Raw genomic sequence first — 17069 nt, 5'->3', positions numbered from 1 at the left:
CACGATACTCCAAATTAGGTCTCACCAACGTCTTGTACAACTTCAACATAACATAACCTCTTAGTAGATGTTGCACATAATTCACCTGGATAATGTTCACTTTTATTTAAAATTTCTGTTGCTGCAGTATTTTGCTTTATGAAGGTCCCCATGCACCCCTCATACAATCTCTTCTCCCTCCTGCTGTCTGGGAAAAGGCTCCGAAGCATTCGGGCTCTTACGACCAGACTATATAACAGTTTCTTCCCCCAAGCTATCAGACTCCTCAATACCCGAAGCCTGGACTGACACCTTGCCCTACTGTCCTGTTTATTATTTATTGTAATGTCTGCACTGTTTTTGTGCACTTTATGCAGTCCACTGTAGATCTGTAGTCTAGTGTAGCTTTCTCTGTTTTTTTTAATTACGTAGTTCAGTCTAGTTTTTGTACTGTGTCATGTAAACCATGGTCCTGAAAAACGTCTCATTTTTACTATGCATTGTACCAGCAGTTATGGTTGAAATTACAATTAAAGTTGACTTGACTTGTCTTGTCTTTATCCAATATCTTTTAGTTACTTCTGACTGTCATCAATCTAATTTAAAATGCATTGGGAAGCAAAACATGCTTTAATCCATGAGAATAAAAATGTCCAGCTACTGGTCCATCAAAACCCATACTTTATTTCATGTATAGGAATACAATTTACATATTAAATAACACTATAATAGAACAATTTACTATAGTTTCCAACAGAAAAAAAGCAGATTTTTTCAAGTTACAAAACACCACATTTTCAAATGGGTTATGAGACAAACTTGTTCAGTAACTGCCTAGGTCTATTCCTATTGCACACACCAACGATATAGTTGAAAATACCTGCAACTTTGACGACCACTGCCCCAAGAAGTAATAAATGTTAAATGCCTTTGAAATGTGATGACACTGTATTCATAGTACTGCTCAATGCACATACAGCTTTCGACATAGCCACCACAAAACTATGAAGGAGTTGAGACTAGAAAAAAATTAGCTTTATATGAAAATATAAAATTCTGTGATTATATAACATAGATACAAAGTCCCCATAAGATGCCTGCAAAGCAACAAAATATTTACAATTTGATTTGTCTGCTACCTTTAAGAATGAATGTAGATTATGATTTTCAGGACATGATATATGATCTATGAATGTATTTGCCTAAAACACAGAAACAAAATTATTTTTGAAGACAACTACACCATGAGGTTAAAAAGAAAATTCAAATATCTCCCCTTTGTTGAGAAAAGTTTTTTTTCTTTTTTTTTATATAGATAGTTTTTCTTGAAAACAGTTCAAGCTTTTTAATTGCCTAAAAGTCTGATTCGTGTTTGCCCCTTCAAAATGTTTAGTTTGTATAGAAAATGTCTCCTACTTTGTGAAAATACCTCTTTTTTTAATACATAAAATTTTGAAACTTTTTTTACTTCCAGGTAGCAGTTTTCTTAAGGGTGTCATGTCAAAGAGAAATATTACAGCAAATTCTGTCCAGCATTGCCGTATTCTTCCCATTGATGAGAACAAAACTACAACTGCAGAGAACTAACTGACTATCACAAATGAATCTTATGTACAAATATGGTCTGCTCCTTAAAAAGAGAAACCATAGAGATTCTACATTGCAATTAAGGTATGTACTGTATATCTGTGCGAAAGTTTATTTATTCGCTAGGCAGAAATGTTCATAAAAATACGAACTGGCATCTTGATAATATTAACATTCATCTTATTGAGTCATTAATTGAGCTTACAAATAAAAAAAGTGCACCCTGGACTGAAGAGACATTTTAAAAATAATTAATAAGACAATTAAAACTGTATTTCTGGGAGAGAAAAGAATGACTACATTCTGCTGAGAACTACTTTATATCTTTGGTAAGTTAAAAAGTTTGTTCCACTGACATTATATGATCTGAGATTTTTAAAAAAATATTTTAAAATGACAAGTATTGAGCAGGCAAATCTGCTACATTATTGGTGAAGCCTTTATATAAGTAATGGTGTAACTTTATTATTATCAAATGATCCGTCATTTTTGCACTTATGTAATTCACATGTTAATCTATCTTTTCTAATATCAACACTCACATCCTTGTAAAAGAAACTGACTATGCATTTTTATTAATCCTTCAAAGGGCTTAGTAATTCTGCATCTTACATGCAATACGACTGTTTCCTTTAAGAGATTTATTACTTTTCAGCTATATGCACAAAGTCAGCTTTTCTCCATAAATATCCAGTTACAATCTGTTACATTACAAATGTAACATTGTTAGAAATTGACAATTTAATTGCTTTACCCATACCCCTGGCATAGTAAATCCAAATTATAAAGAGTTTTTTTTTGAATTTTTATACTCTGATTACTGGAATGTAAAGTTGTATTACAGGCATTTCGCAAAGATTTGCCAGGCTCACATAATGTATTACTTCAAATGATATCTAAAATTACACCATTTATGCATAAAAGAGGGCTCCATCTGAACTAATCTCCAACCAAAATGTAGAATGCTTCTTTTTTGCAAAATTACTGCAAAGCTATCTCTAAACACAAATTCCATCTTCCTATGCACACAGCTAATGAAAGATTACAGACAGTATAGCTTTGTGGAGTTTTGGGATTTTGTCCTAGATATTAATCGGCTGTAACACTGATCAAATAGTGCAAACTAGAATGAATTGAGATTTTGTTTTGTGAAGCTAGGAGGTGCAAATACTCAGCAGGATAACAGTAAGAATCAGAATGGTTAAAACATTGAAACTCTCATCACTGTGAAAAGTACAGTCAGGTTGTCAGTAAAATTGGAACCTGGCAATAAAGGCCTCAAAAGTTCATTCAGTCCTTAAACATTTTTCAAATGAAGTGCCATTTGCAAAAAGCTTCATATTACACAAGAGATTCCATGCTCTCTGCTGGATCTGATTCATCAGTGATAATGATGGTGCCGTTTTTGTCAAATGATGAGGGGCCATTCCCATTCTCTTTTGTGCTGATTAAGCTGAGCATTGCTTTATATAGGAACTGATACTGCTCCTGTGCAAAGACAGACAAGATGAAATAAGTTATGAGAATCTGTTAATACTTCAACAGTCAAAGTTATAACCACTGCAAAAACGTGGAAATTTAAAACAATGTAGTTAATGTATTAAAAGATTAGTGAGATTGGATTTTAACAAATAAATGCCTGAGCAACCTATTTATTGGAAGATTCACAAATATAATGTGATATATTAGATCTTGACCTTGATTTTGAGGTTTTTAGTAACATGTATAAGTTTTGCATATTAACTTCAAGGAAACATTTATGGTTTATAGTTATCAATGCAATATGGAGAGATATTTTAAGTTTTCATTATCAGGTACTTACAATGTCTGTGAAAACTCCTGGCCTCATAAGGTTTATCATCTTTGCAACCTGGTACACATCCACAGCAGATTCACACTCCAGCTGCTGTGAAAGAGTGGTAAGGCCACAGAACAGCCCAGCAGAGACACCTCCAAACCTGCATAACATAGAATGAAAGTAACTCTTTAAGATATCAGAATATCTCGTCATATGGCCTTCTGCATTTTCTTTATTTCTGATATTATCGCTCTATTAAAATACTGTTTCTAGATGCTCAGTTCATAATGACTACTCTTAACCTTTTTAACTATATTAATAGAAATTTAAACTATTTATGAATTTATATCAGAGGATCTAATTAAATAGTTGAGAAATTTACAGTCCAAGACAATTATTTTTCAGGCAAGACTAAATTAAATGAAGAGAATTATAGTGACTATAGGCCTTGATTAGAGAATGGGGGGGGGAGGCAACATAGGTATTGAAATAATAAGGTTGTTTAAATAAGTGTGAAGTGATTTACTTTGCAAGGTCAAACTTGAGGCAGAGTACAAGGTTAATGGCAGGATCCTTTGCAGTGTGGAGGAACGGAGGGATCTTGGGGTCCAAGTCTATGCAGTACATGCTTCAAAGTTGCAGTGCAAGTTGATAGGCTGATTGAGAAGGCATATGGTGTGCTGGCCTTCATTGGCCAAGGCACTGAGTTCAAGAGCCGCGAGGTAATGTTGCTGCTCTATAAAACTTTGGTGAGACCACACTTTGTATTGTGTTCGGTTCTGGTCAACTCATGGAAGGATGTGGAAGCTTTAGACAGGATTCTGCCTGGATTAGAGAATATGTCTTATGACGAATGGTTGAGTTTTCTTCATAAGTGATTAACTTAGTCAAGATGTAAAAGGAAGAATAGGCAAGTTTTGGGAAGTTAAAATCAAATGGAATATTTGAAGATTATAAAGAAGCTAGAAAATAAATCAGGAGGGAAATAGAAGAGCCAGGAGGGGCCATACAAAGCTGTTAAGTAAATAAGATAAGAGAATCACAAGACATTCAATATAAATAGTATATACTGTAGATTTTATATGTATATATATATAGGGGAGAGAGGGGAGGGGGAAGGAGAGGAGAGAGAAAATAAAATAAAAGATAAATAAAACAGGGCGGGGGTAGGACTACTTAACGATAAAGGAGAGAATGTATGCTTGGAAGTGGAGGATGTGGGCGAGGTCCTGAATGATTACTCTGCATCACTATTTACCAAGGAGAAAGATATTTCAGATGGGCCAGATTATTAACAGAAGCAAGAGATGACATTACTGAGGCCTTGACCAATATCTTCATATTCCCTACAGCCACAGTTGAGGTCACAGAGGACTGGCAAGTAGCTAAGAAAAAGTAAAATAGGGATAATTCTGGAAACTATAGCTGGTGAGTCTCATGACCGTGGTAAGGAAGCTATTGGAGAAGATCCTTAGGTTAGTATTTCTGAGCACTTGGAAAGCCATGGCATAATTAGGGATGGTCAGTATGACTTTGTGTGGGGCATATTGTATCCTACTAACTTGACAGAGGTTTTTAAGGAGGTGACAATGATGGAGCTGAGGATATTGTCTTCATCAATTTTAGGATGGCTTTATCCAAGATTCCTCATGGTAGGCTCATCGTAAACCAAACTTTTCCAATAATTCCTTTTTCAAGTTACAAAAATCAAAAGAACTTTTAGTTATGGAGTTATACCACATGGAAGCACATCCTACAGCCCAACTCCTCCATGCTGACCAAGGTGCATTCTTCCCATTTGCCTTCATTTGGCCTATGTCCCTCGAAAACTTTTCTCTCAAAATGTCTTTTAACATTGTACACATCGCTACCACATTTTCTGCCAGTTTACTGCATGTACTCACCACCCCTTGTGAGAAAAACCTGCCCCTCAGGACCCATTTGAATCCTTCCCTTTCCCTTTCTCCTTAAACCTATGCCCTCCAGATTCACGATTCAAGATTGTTTAATGTCATTTGCTGTCATTTGAGAGAAAAGAGAGGAGAGAAAGAGAGCAGGGTAAGAGAGGGAGGAGATACAGAGAGAGGGAGCGGAGAGAGTGGAGGGGGAAGGAGAGGAGAGGAGAGAGAAAAGAAAATAAAAGATAAAAAACAGGGAGGGGGTAGGACTACTTAACGATAAAGGAGAGAATGGGTGCTTGGAAGTGGAGGATGTGGGCGAAATAATTGTTACTCCAGATCTGATCCAGCACAAAAAACCCCACAAAAGATAAAGAACATAGTAACAATAAACAAAACACAATAAATATAAATACATAAGACAGCTTATAGATTGATTAAATGTCCATGAAGTGATGCTAGGCTAATGTTGTACATATGGTGACTGACGGGAAATAATAAAGCAGTGGTGGAGTTGGTTGGTGGAACTGTGATCAGCTTTGCTGCTTGGGGACAGTAATTTGGGAAAAAAACTATAACTATTCTTCTTTTCTTTGTCTCTCATGATGTTATAAACCTTTAAATTCCACCATCAACCTCCTTCTTTCAGAGAAAATAGTCCCAGCCTATTCAGTCTTTCTGGTCATGGCATGCTTGGACACAACAGCCACTCTGGGTCCAATCAAAGGCGCATTTGTTTGTCCTGTACACATTTTTTATGATCACAAATCACTGCTGGATACTAAGAACATCAAGTACTGCAGGACGATCCAACAGCAAGTTGCTCGATTGTGATGGAGGTGGACTTATTGCACATCACTGTTGGTCGTCGCAGGGACTTGTTGCGTACCGTTATTGTGCCATGATGGTGCGCAGCGCAAATGAGTGACTTAGATGTTTTTATTGTGATCGCAGTACCCTATTGGGTATTGGTAACATAGAATACTGCAAGTCTGGCTCACTGGTTCATTGGCAAGACAGACAGTGGGGAGCTGTGCTGCCTTGGTTGTGGCATTGACTAGGCCAAAGCCACGGGCTTGCCTGTCTCAGCCGCCCAGGAGAGAAGACGCCAAGGCAGTGTGAGAGATCCTCTGTAGGGTGCACTGTAATCTGTACTGGTTTGGGGCATGGCTCCTCCTGTCAGCGCTGCCCTCCAGAGTTTGCTCTGTGGAAGAACAAGCTAGACCAGGACTACAGTCAAGCCAGTCAGGGACTTGTACTGTATTACTCTTTAGTTTTTTTCTTTGTGACAGCTTGTTCTTCTGAAATAGTAGCCATATGTGCTATGTGGTGTTGGTAGTGTGTGTTGCATCTTGGCTCTGGAGGAACTCTGTTTTGTTTGGCGATATTCATGTATGGTTGAATGATAATTAAGCTTGAACTCCAACAAAATGGTTGCAGCAGCATTCTTGCAAACCCTCTCTAGCTTCCCATTTGTGAAGTTTCAGAGCCACAGCAGACATTGGTTAGATTCATAATACATTTCAGCAATAGAAAAATCTCAGTGTTCACTTTCATTGATGGACGGGGATCTCCTGATTGCTGTTAAATCTCATGTTTGGGCTATGGTTCATAGCAATTGTGTACTATTTTATCACATTTAAGAATATTCTTTATTTGGTGATTGGAAACAGTAATCTATATTACTTGCAGACACTAAAAGCTACCAAGTATAACTAGACACTGCCCTAAAATTGAAAATGCATGATAAACTGGCTGGGAGTAGGGTTGACACCAGTTTTGCATATCATCATTTTGCAAGGGCGACTGTAAAGGCAAAATTGGGAATATAACAATTAGATTGGATGTCTGCAAATAGAGAGGACCAACTAAGGTTGCAAAGTGTTCCAGGATTGGGAGATGATGTGGCAGAAGATGGAGGTATATAATAGAGGGGGGATTGTGTTAGTGGAAATTAGGGAAGGATTTAGTTGGGATGATCAGAGGCAACTGGTTGAGCTCAAAGGACATTACCTATTGAATATTGGAAGGCCTAGACAGAGTGGATGTGAAGAGGATGTTTTCTATACTGAGGGGTTCTAGGACTAGAGGGGCACAATATCAGAATAGAGGGATATCCATTTGGAACAGAGATGAGAAAAAATTACTTTAGGCAGAGAGTGGCAAATCTGTGGAATTCATTGCCATAGACGGCCGTGCAGGCCAAGTCATTGGGTATATTTAAGGCAAAAATAGGTTCTATATCAATCAGGGCATCACAGGTTACGGGGAGGAGGCAAGAAAATGGAGTTGACAGGAATAATAAATCAACTGTGATGGAATGGTGGATCAGAGACAATGGGATGGATGGCCTAATTCTGATCCTATTTCTTATGGTCTTATGGACTTTGGGATGTGGAAATAAACTCTTAAAACAAACTTACGAACATTTACACACAATAGGAAAATCTACCTGGAAGATAAAAAATACCATGGACAACATATCAATGGACTAGGTATGCAGCCTTCAATCCTAAAATCAAAGCACCAAAAACTGTTTTGGTATGTTTTGTCCACAACATACATGGGCCTCAGATGTGAAAAGCAATTTTGTAGGACTATTTGACATAGCTCTGCATGTCTACTGACTTACATGCATTAATGCGCCATCCACATGGAATACGCAACAGAAATCTTAAAAGTACATTGCAATCACATTAAGTAATGCACAAGAACTCTGCACTACCATTGAATTTCAAGCACATCCTGTTTTATCTTAAAATTTTGTTAAAATATGAGAATGTCACTTCCGATCATTGCCAGAGAAGGAGACTGTGAGCGGCCTATCGCTGTGTGGCTCGGTGTGGCAGGTGGGTAGGCCTCTCTGCCTCGTGGTGTCTCCCTCTTTCGATGGGTGTCGGCGATGTCGAAGGATGGTATTGTGGTTCTGTTTTTATGGATTGAACTACTGCATTTACGGAGTGTGGACTTTTCAGACATGATTTTTACATTGTGTTTTTTATCGCCTGTTCGTTTTCTGGTTTATTGTGCATGTTCTTTCTTTGTTTCGTGAATATCTGGAGAAGACAAATTTCAGATTTGTATGTGGGCACTTGCTTTGATAATAAATAAATGAATGAACTTTTGAACCTCTGAATTCTTGAATAACTCTTTCATATCTGTATGTCACTTTTTTGTTGCCTGTGGATGGAAGCAATATTTAATTCCATTACTACCCAGATAACGACATTATAAAATGTTTCACATTCCCTACAATTATCATATTCCCTTTAATGATCATTAATAATAATCTGCTACAACCTTTTTGAGCTCTAAAATTTGTACTAGATCAGGACAACACAAGTTGGACATTTATGACCAACTACTGACATACTCATGTCGTCTATTTGCTTCCCCTTCCACCTGGAGAATAATGCTTCCCGTCCACATGTAATCATTCACTATCAGTGAAATAGGAAGTACATACTCATCGTGAACAATGGTTGGTCCATCTCTGGTTGAGGCCTCTTCTTTTAATACATTAATAAGTTCAAAGGTGCTACTCAGAGGAGCATCTGGATTGGGCCATTTTGGACACTGAAAGTGACGAACTTCCAGTACGTAATCATCCTGAAGGAAAACAAGATATAAATTCAGATTATTTGTAAATCACCCTTGAGTCCTTTCCATTCCATTAATGTTCATAAACATTTTAATAAAATTTCATGATAAAATAATTTAATTCCCACATTACTAGAATTGGTCTTCACATAGACTTCAGTAGAATATTCTGAAAAGATTCTTTAAATCAGCATGTCTTTAAATCCTGAATAACACGACTTCCGATTGAAGTCACTTGTGTGCAAGGCCTTTGTACTGAAAATCTATTACAACATCTGTGTTTTTGTGACTGGTTACAATTTGGTTCTGTATTGTTTTTTCTCTTCTGAAAAAAGTTTCAGCTATCACCAGATGACACAAAATTATTTAGTTGATAGAGAGGAAGACAGTTTTGACATCAGAAATGTATCAGATGGACAGAAAAATGGTGAATGGAATCCAATCCAGGCAAGTCTGAGGTGAATATTTGAAAATGGTGATAAGGAATACATGATGAATACTCAGAACTGTAACAACAATGAGGGATTTTGAAGTGAATATCCAGTAACCCTTGATGGTAGCAGGGCAGGTGGCTCCGGTTTAAATGGCCAACAGTTTTACATATTAGCTTTATTTGTCAGCTGTACTTCAAAACATACGGTGAACCGTGTCATTTGTGTCAGTGACTAACACTGCCCGCAAGTGTTCCCATGCTTCCGCCATCAACATAGCATGCCCACAACCTACTAAATCTTCCTAATCCTTAAGTCTTTTCTTGGCAGAAGTATAGAATTTAAAATGAAGAATTAAAAAATTGGATCACATTTCGTGTATTGTGTTTAGTTCTAGTCACCACACTATAGAAAATAGCTGAACGGACATTTCTAATAGTGTTATCAGCACTGAAGAAGTTTAGCCCCAAGGAACGATTGGATAGGTTGAATTGTTTTCTTTGGAGCAGAGACGACAAGGAGATTTAGCTGAGTTGTATAAAATATCGAAGGTTTAGGTAAAGTGGATAAGGAAGGATTTATTTCCTTTAGCAGAAAGAACAATACCAGGAGAGATATAGAATTAATCAGCAGGGGATTAGATGGGAGATGTGACGAAACCTTTTCATCCAGTGTGAGTCTGGAGCTTGCTGTCCAAAAAGGATGGTAAAACTGCAAATCCTAGCTACATTTTGAAGTAGCACTTGAAATGGCATAAGCTTGCAGGCGATGGACCAGGTAGTGGAAAGTGAGCTGATACTTGAGTGGAAATGAATAAACAGTTGACATTTCAGGCCAAGGCCCTTTATCAGGACTAGAAAGGAAGAGGGAAGATGTCATAATAAGAAGTTCGGGGAGGGGGAGGGGAATGAGAACAAGCTAGAAGCTGATAGGTGAAACCATGTTGGTGGGGGATTGGGAATAAAGTTAGAAGCTGGGAGGTAATAAGTGGAAAAGGCAAAGGGCTGGAGAAGAAGGAATCTGATAGGAGAGGAGAGTAGATCTTGGGAGAAAGGGGAAGAGGAGGCGCACCAGGGGAAGTGATAGGCAGGTGTTGAGAAGAGGTGAGAGTGCAGAGTGGTCTACCGATATGTATCTTTTATAAAGTCATCAATCCTCACAGCTATCTTGTCACCTCTTCCCACCCTGTCTACTGTAAAAAAGGCAATCCCTTTTCTCTGTTCCTTTATCCCTGCCACACCTGTTCCTGGAATGAGGCTTTTCTTTCCAGGTCCTCCTTCAAAGAATGGGGTTTCCCTTCCTCTACCATTGATGCTGCCCTCACCCATACGCCATTTCCCGGACATCCATACATACCCCATCTTCCTGCCGCCTTAACAGGGAGAGAGTTCAAAGTAGAAAGTTCAAAGTAAATTTATTATCAAATTACATATATGCTACCCTGAAATTCATTTTCCATGGGCGTACACAGTAAATCCAAGAAACAGCAAATGACCGCATCTAACAGGATGGAAAAATAACCAATATCCAAAAAAAACCCAACAAATTGTGCAAATACAAAAGAGAATATAATAAACAATAAATATCGAGAACATGAGATGAAGAGTCCTTGAAAGTGAGTCCATAGATCATGGTTTCTCAACCGGAGTTCCACAGAACCCTAGGGTTCTCCGAGAGGTTGGTAAGGGTTCTGTGAGAGATTGTGATTGAGAAAAGTAAACATCGTTTTTTGAACTTCATGATGCCAGCACTCACAATGGTGGGCAGTGACCAAGCAGCCCCATTCGCAATCTTGTCAGAGGTCTCTCAGCCCAGTATGGCAGCACGCAGTAGGACTGTGTTTAGTCTCAGTTTTTGCCCTGACATAGGGGTGGCTTTTGATAACTGGTGAGCGCTGTATTGCGTGGAGGGGAGGACAGTACGCTGATGGTGAGCACCGTTGAGCACGATGTTGCACGGTGGGGAGAACGGTAGGCTGATCGCGAGCATGAAGTACATTTTCCCAGGATTGAAAGGACTTGGCCTGAGACATCAGCCCCTCCCTCCTGAATCACCTCCCTCAACTTCCCCTTACCTGCCGCCAAATGACATATGGGAGCAAACAAATATGTCTGATGTAGTATAAAATTGCAGGGAAATTTGCATTCTCAAGAAGGAATTTTTATGCGCTGCAACTCAGCTGATGGCCTGCTGCTTTGCTGTTGTTGTAAACATTGCAAAAGGTGGATTGTGTGGGTTAGAACTCAATTGTATCGTGAACTGTTCATATCTTTTGCTGTTTTCTTGTTTAGTTATTTATTATGCTATTCTTTTTTATATTTTATTAACCCCTGTTCCATTGAGCCTAGTCTGTGGCAAATACCTTACAAATGTACCAATGGCTCCATTGGAAAGACACTTAATTACAAATCACAGCCACATGACACGGAAAAGTGCTGATTATTTTAAACGGCTATTGGAATCTCAAACCAAACAGTAAAGCTTTTAATTAAAATCAATTTACAACCTTTATTTAAATTAAATCTACCAAACCTACCCTTAGAAAAATTAAATCCCATTTTGGCTTAAGCCAGTTATTTAACAGAAATTTATTATGTTTGCCTTATGAGTTTTTAAAATTTACAATGTCTACTCAAAAGAACATTGACACTTATTTTTCAGATTATTACATCTACAACTTACTAATGTACTGTGAGCTGTGGATATAATAATATTTATGTTGCGGCCCCCTGAGACCTGAAAATTATTTCAAGGTTTCCTGCAGGGCAAAAATGTTGATAAAGGCTGCCATAGATTGTGGGAACATTTCAGTGATGGGGTGAGTGAAGTTGAGCAAAGATATTCCTTCTGGTTCAAAACCCAGATGACTGAGGGGTAATAATTGTTCCAGAACCTGACGGTGTAGGTCCTGAGGATCTTGTACCTTCTTCCCGATGGCAACAATGAGAAGAGAGGATAGTCTGGGTGGTGGGGGTCCTTGATGATGGATGTTGCTTTCCTGTGACAGCGCTCTGTGTAGATGTGCTCAATGGTGTGGTGGGCTTTACCATAATGTACTGGGCCAGATCCATTACTTTTTGTAGGATTTTCCATTCAAGAGCATTGGTGTTTCCATACTAGGCTGTGATGCAACCAGTCAATATACTCTCCATCACACATCTACAGAAGTTTGTCAAAGTTTTAAATACCATGCTGAATCTTTTCAAATTCCTATGCAAATAGAGGCACGGTTGTGCTTTCTTTGTAATTGCATTTACATGCTGGGTCCAGGACAGATCCTCTGAAACAATAACATGGAGGAATTTAAAGTTGATGATCCTCTGCACATCTGATTCCCCGATGAGGATTCTGGTTTCCTCCTCCTGAAGTCAATAATCAGCTCCTTGATCTTGCTAACATTGAATGAGAGGTTGTTGCTATGGCACCACTCAGCCAGATTTTCAAATTTTCTCTTTGCATCTTTGCATTCCAGATGTTGCAGGGTTGAGTGAAGAGCCAATGAAATGGCACCTGATAATATCTCACTATTTTTTTCTTTCTACCTATTAAATTTAGTATAAAATTTTATTCCTCATATCTAAGTTTCAATTCAACTTCCCACTAACATCTTTGTCTTCTAAAGTACAGGTGAAGAAATTATGACTTCTTTGTTTTTATTACAAAAAAAAGAACATTAATGCAGGATGTTGTCGCTATGTTGATCGAGTATCCTTAACTAAGTTGTTGCTACCATTTGCTGTCTGTCCATAGATAGTGTTAAAACTGTTGTATGTTTTCAGCATTTTATGTTTATGTGGTAAACTTTACTTTCACCCAGTTTTAACCAATGTTTCATTGTTTATAGATCTTGATATTCTTTGTTCTTGGGCATAGTGCTCCACGTTAGTATTATTCAGTTCTGACGAAGGGTCTCGGCCCGAAACGTTGACTGCTCGTTTCCACGGATGCTGCCTGACCTGCTGAGTTCCTCCAGCGTGTTGTACGTGTTGCTTTGACCACAGCATCTGCAGTGTACTTTGTGTTTAGTATTATTAATGATGTTTATCATCTTGTAAGTTTCAGGGTTTTCTCAGTCATATTATTTCAAAGCAGGGGAGCATTGTAACAGTGTAGGGTGATGTAATGAGTGACAGATGACACATATTGTTCATAATAGAAACTGTTCTATACAATTCACAAACACTGTCATTGAGTTGTGTTCACTTTAAGAGGTGGTATCTGACATGATAACGTCAGTGAAAGGTGACTGCTTTTGGTTTGTTCGTAATGGAAGTTAAGGGCTGAGGCTTTTGTTAAGCATATAAAATGAATCTAGCATGTTTTATTCAAACCATCCTAATTTGAAAATAAATAGATGGCCTTTAATTGTACTGAGTCTAAATCCTAAAAATCCCTGCACCCAACAGCATTGTGTGAGTAGCTTCACACGGCCTACAGCAGTTCAGGAGATTGGCTCACCACCACCTACTCAAAGATAATTAGGACATCAATACATACTGGATTTGCAGGCAATGCCCAGATCCTGAGAGGAAAGAAATCAATATCCTCGGGGTCATCTGATAAGGACAGTATATTATATTAATGTGACATATTTTGACATAATAGTACTTATTTCTAGCTCCTTAAAATACAAATTAAATTAGTTCATTAAAATGCAAATTTTTTTTCATGGTAGTTTTCTCTTCAGGTCAATTTAAGTTCAAGTTCAGTTTATTGCTATTCAACTGAACGTATGTATTACCGCAAAACAAAATAATGTTCCTCCGGACCAAGGTGCACAATACAGTATATATAACTCACATACAATAATATTACCCCAAATAAATTAACAAAAAATAGGGTGTATATACAGTACAATATAAGTCAAAAAATAAACAGTATAACACCACTGGTGCTTCATATGTGATAAGACCGCATGATGAGATTCATATGTGGTGGCAGGGAGTTCAGTAGTCTTATGGCCGGGGGGGAAGAAACTTCCCATCCTAAAGTTTCTTGCCCGATACAATGGTACCTCATACCTGATGATTGTTGGACGGAAGGGAGGGATCATTGACTCTGCGGAAGCAGCACTCCTGATAAATTTCTCTTATGGGTGGAAGAGAGACCCCAATGATCCTCTCAGCAGTCCTCGCAATCCTTTGCAAGGGACTTGTGGTCAGATGCCTTGCTATTCCTATACTAGACAGTGATGCAACTTGTCAGGACTCTCTTGATAGTGCTTCTGTTAAAATAGTTGGGGGCGGGGTGCTGAAACCTCACTTGCCTCAATCTTCTCAGGAAACGGTGAACCTGCTGTGCTTTCTTGACCAAACAGGTAGTGTTGAAGGAAGAGGTGAGATCGTCCCTGCACTCCCCAAAACTTGGTGTTCCTTACTCTCTCCATGGAGGAGCCATTTATGTGCAGTTTGAATTGGTCAGCCTGCACTTTCCTAAAGTCCACAATCATCTCTTTGGTCTTGTCCAAACAGAGACTCAAGTTGTTATGCTCCCATCATATTACCAGTGCACTACCTCCTGTCGCCATTTCATTGCTGACGGGGCCAATCACTGTTGTATCATTAGTGACCTTGATGATTGGGTTTGAACTGGATCTGGCAATGTACTCATTTGTCAGCAGTGTGCTGAACGCACCAGGCCAGAGTGCTGGTGCTCAGCCTGATGGAGCTAGAGATGTTTGTGTCAATACGGACTTTCTATCAAGAAGTCCAAGATGCAATTACAGAGGGAAGTATTGAGACTCAATGTGGACTGTTTAACCAGCTTCTGAAGGATGGTTGTATTAAACACCGAGCTGAGGTCAATAAACAGTATCCTGGCATATGAGGCACTATTTTCCAGACAGGACAAGATGGTGTCCAGAGGCTATGGCATCATCAGTGTACTGATTTGACCGATAAGTGAACTGGAAAGGGTCCCTTGTAGCAGGAAGATGGGATTTACTGCTCTGTATAACAAGCCGCTCATTATTGTTGAGGTCAGTGCCACTGGATGGTAGTTATTGAGGCAGGTTACTGTCACCCTCTTGGGCACCAGGGTGATGGTGGCCACCTTGAAGCCTGAGGGGATAGCAGACTGTTCCAGAGAGATGTTGAGGATGTCTTAAATCCAAATTGTGCTCTCCTCAGCGCTGTTTCCATATTGATGACAGTAGATCACCAGAACTCATTTTCCAGTAATAGTAAGGCAACCTAATTATTTGTCTGTATCTCTTCTACACTGATTTGAGATGGTTAGTGCCAAATTCAGTTTCCATTCAATTCTCTATTCAGCTAGCTCTATACTTACTAGCATAGCATGGCCATCCATTTTTTTTAAATATAATCTTAAAGTATGTCTACCTCAAAGGAATTTTATCTGCTACTCGTGATTTGCTTAGTTCCATTATTTCATGCAGCTCCACTTGGAGATCCCTGGTTGATTCATCAATCTCATTTGCATTGGATCTCTGTCTCCAAGTCATTAATTTAGATTAAGAACAGAAGGGGCCTCAACACTAAAGCCTAGAGCATGCTATTCAATATTTCTTCCCCATTCTGGCCTCACTTATTAACAAGTAATCGTTGAATTCATCTTCCAGCCAATTCTTTATCCATGCTCAGCCTTTATATTAAATCCCACTGCTCCATACAGCAACATTATTTAAATATATCAGGAGGTATATTCTTCCTTTAAATGTTTTGGTTGTTTTTTTTAATATATTGAAAACGTTTTCTTAAATTGAATTTCCTGTCGTCAGTTTTTGTTACTTTAGACTTATGGATTTGCAGTTGTCTTGCTAGATTATCCTTCCTTCTTGTTAATAATTTAAGGACCTTCCCAGCATTTATTTAAAATCTTTCGAAGTTTACACATTTTATTTTACTAGTTTGGCCCATACAAGATCTATCTGTAGGACTCACTGGTACAGGGAACTCTAATTTGTACATGCTGCCTATGCTCTTGAAGAAAATACTTACTCAATGTGTTAACCCTTCAATGAACATTCTTCATTTCACCTTTACTGGCATCTTTTAGGTCAATTCTTACAGCATAATTATACTTATTTTTAGTTTCTTTTCACCTCCTCACCTTAGTACTGGTGCAGGTTGTGAGTGTAGATTCTTAGACAGAGAACTGGGGAAGATACCCTGAGCCAGTGCTGTGCTGAGCAGAAGGCTGTGCTGCAGCTTCCGCTCTGGAGAAGCCTGGTTACAAGCATGCCCAGATGGATCGTAAGAGGAAAGTTGTTCAAGTGTTTTGCCAGCTGAGAAGGTAGCTGCTGGTGCAAGTTGTGATATCTAATTGTAGTTACTTTTCACAATTTCAAAATGTTAAAACAGTTTGGATACTTTTGGGGGGAACCACCTAGCAGAAGAAAGCCACAGCAGTTAGGTCTCTAGCACTGAGTGTGTCTGTGTGATTCAGAGGGAAGGGTAGAGAAGAGGACAGCAGTAGTGATAGGAGATTCAATAGTTAGGGGAGTAGACAGGAGACTTTCTGGACATGACAGAGACTCGCTTATGGTATGTTGCCCTTCCAGATGCCAGGTTCACAGATGTCTCAGATCCAGTCCACCGTCTTCTTAAAGGGAAGGGTGAGCAGCCAGAATTTGTGGTACATATTGGTACCAACGAAACAGGCAGGAAGTTTAAAAGCAGCATTTCTCATGTGCTAATGAGGATAATAATAGGATGATTTGGCTGATGAATGCGTGGCTAAAGTATTGGTGTAGGGGGGCAGGGATTCAGATTTGGCAGTCATTGGGATCTCCTCTGGCGAAGGTATGACTTGTAC

At 38.7% G+C, this 17069-nt stretch overlaps 1 protein-coding gene across 3 annotated transcripts in view; it reads right to left on the bottom strand.

Moving 5' to 3' along the window:
- Window positions 1-643: 643 nt before the first annotated feature.
- The window catches only part of LOC140741842 (receptor-type tyrosine-protein phosphatase gamma-like), a 648055-nt gene continuing 631629 nt past the window's right edge, over window positions 644-17069 (bottom strand). For all 3 annotated transcript variants that reach the window (XM_073072297.1, XM_073072296.1, XM_073072295.1), the window contains 3 exons: window positions 8729-8871; window positions 3389-3524; window positions 644-3054 (listed from right to left, as the gene is read on the bottom strand). In XM_073072297.1, the coding sequence (XP_072928398.1) occupies window positions 2908-3054; window positions 3389-3524; window positions 8729-8871 (426 nt within the window). In that variant the 3' untranslated portion in view covers window positions 644-2907. The remainder of the gene's footprint in view (window positions 3055-3388; window positions 3525-8728; window positions 8872-17069) is intronic.

The sequence above is a fragment of the Hemitrygon akajei genome, chromosome 19, assembly GCF_048418815.1.
Source record: "Hemitrygon akajei chromosome 19, sHemAka1.3, whole genome shotgun sequence".
NCBI classification, from domain to species: domain Eukaryota; kingdom Metazoa; phylum Chordata; class Chondrichthyes; order Myliobatiformes; family Dasyatidae; genus Hemitrygon; species Hemitrygon akajei.
Note: the sequence above shows the minus strand (reverse complement) of the source record. Positions and strands in the feature narration are given on the sequence as shown.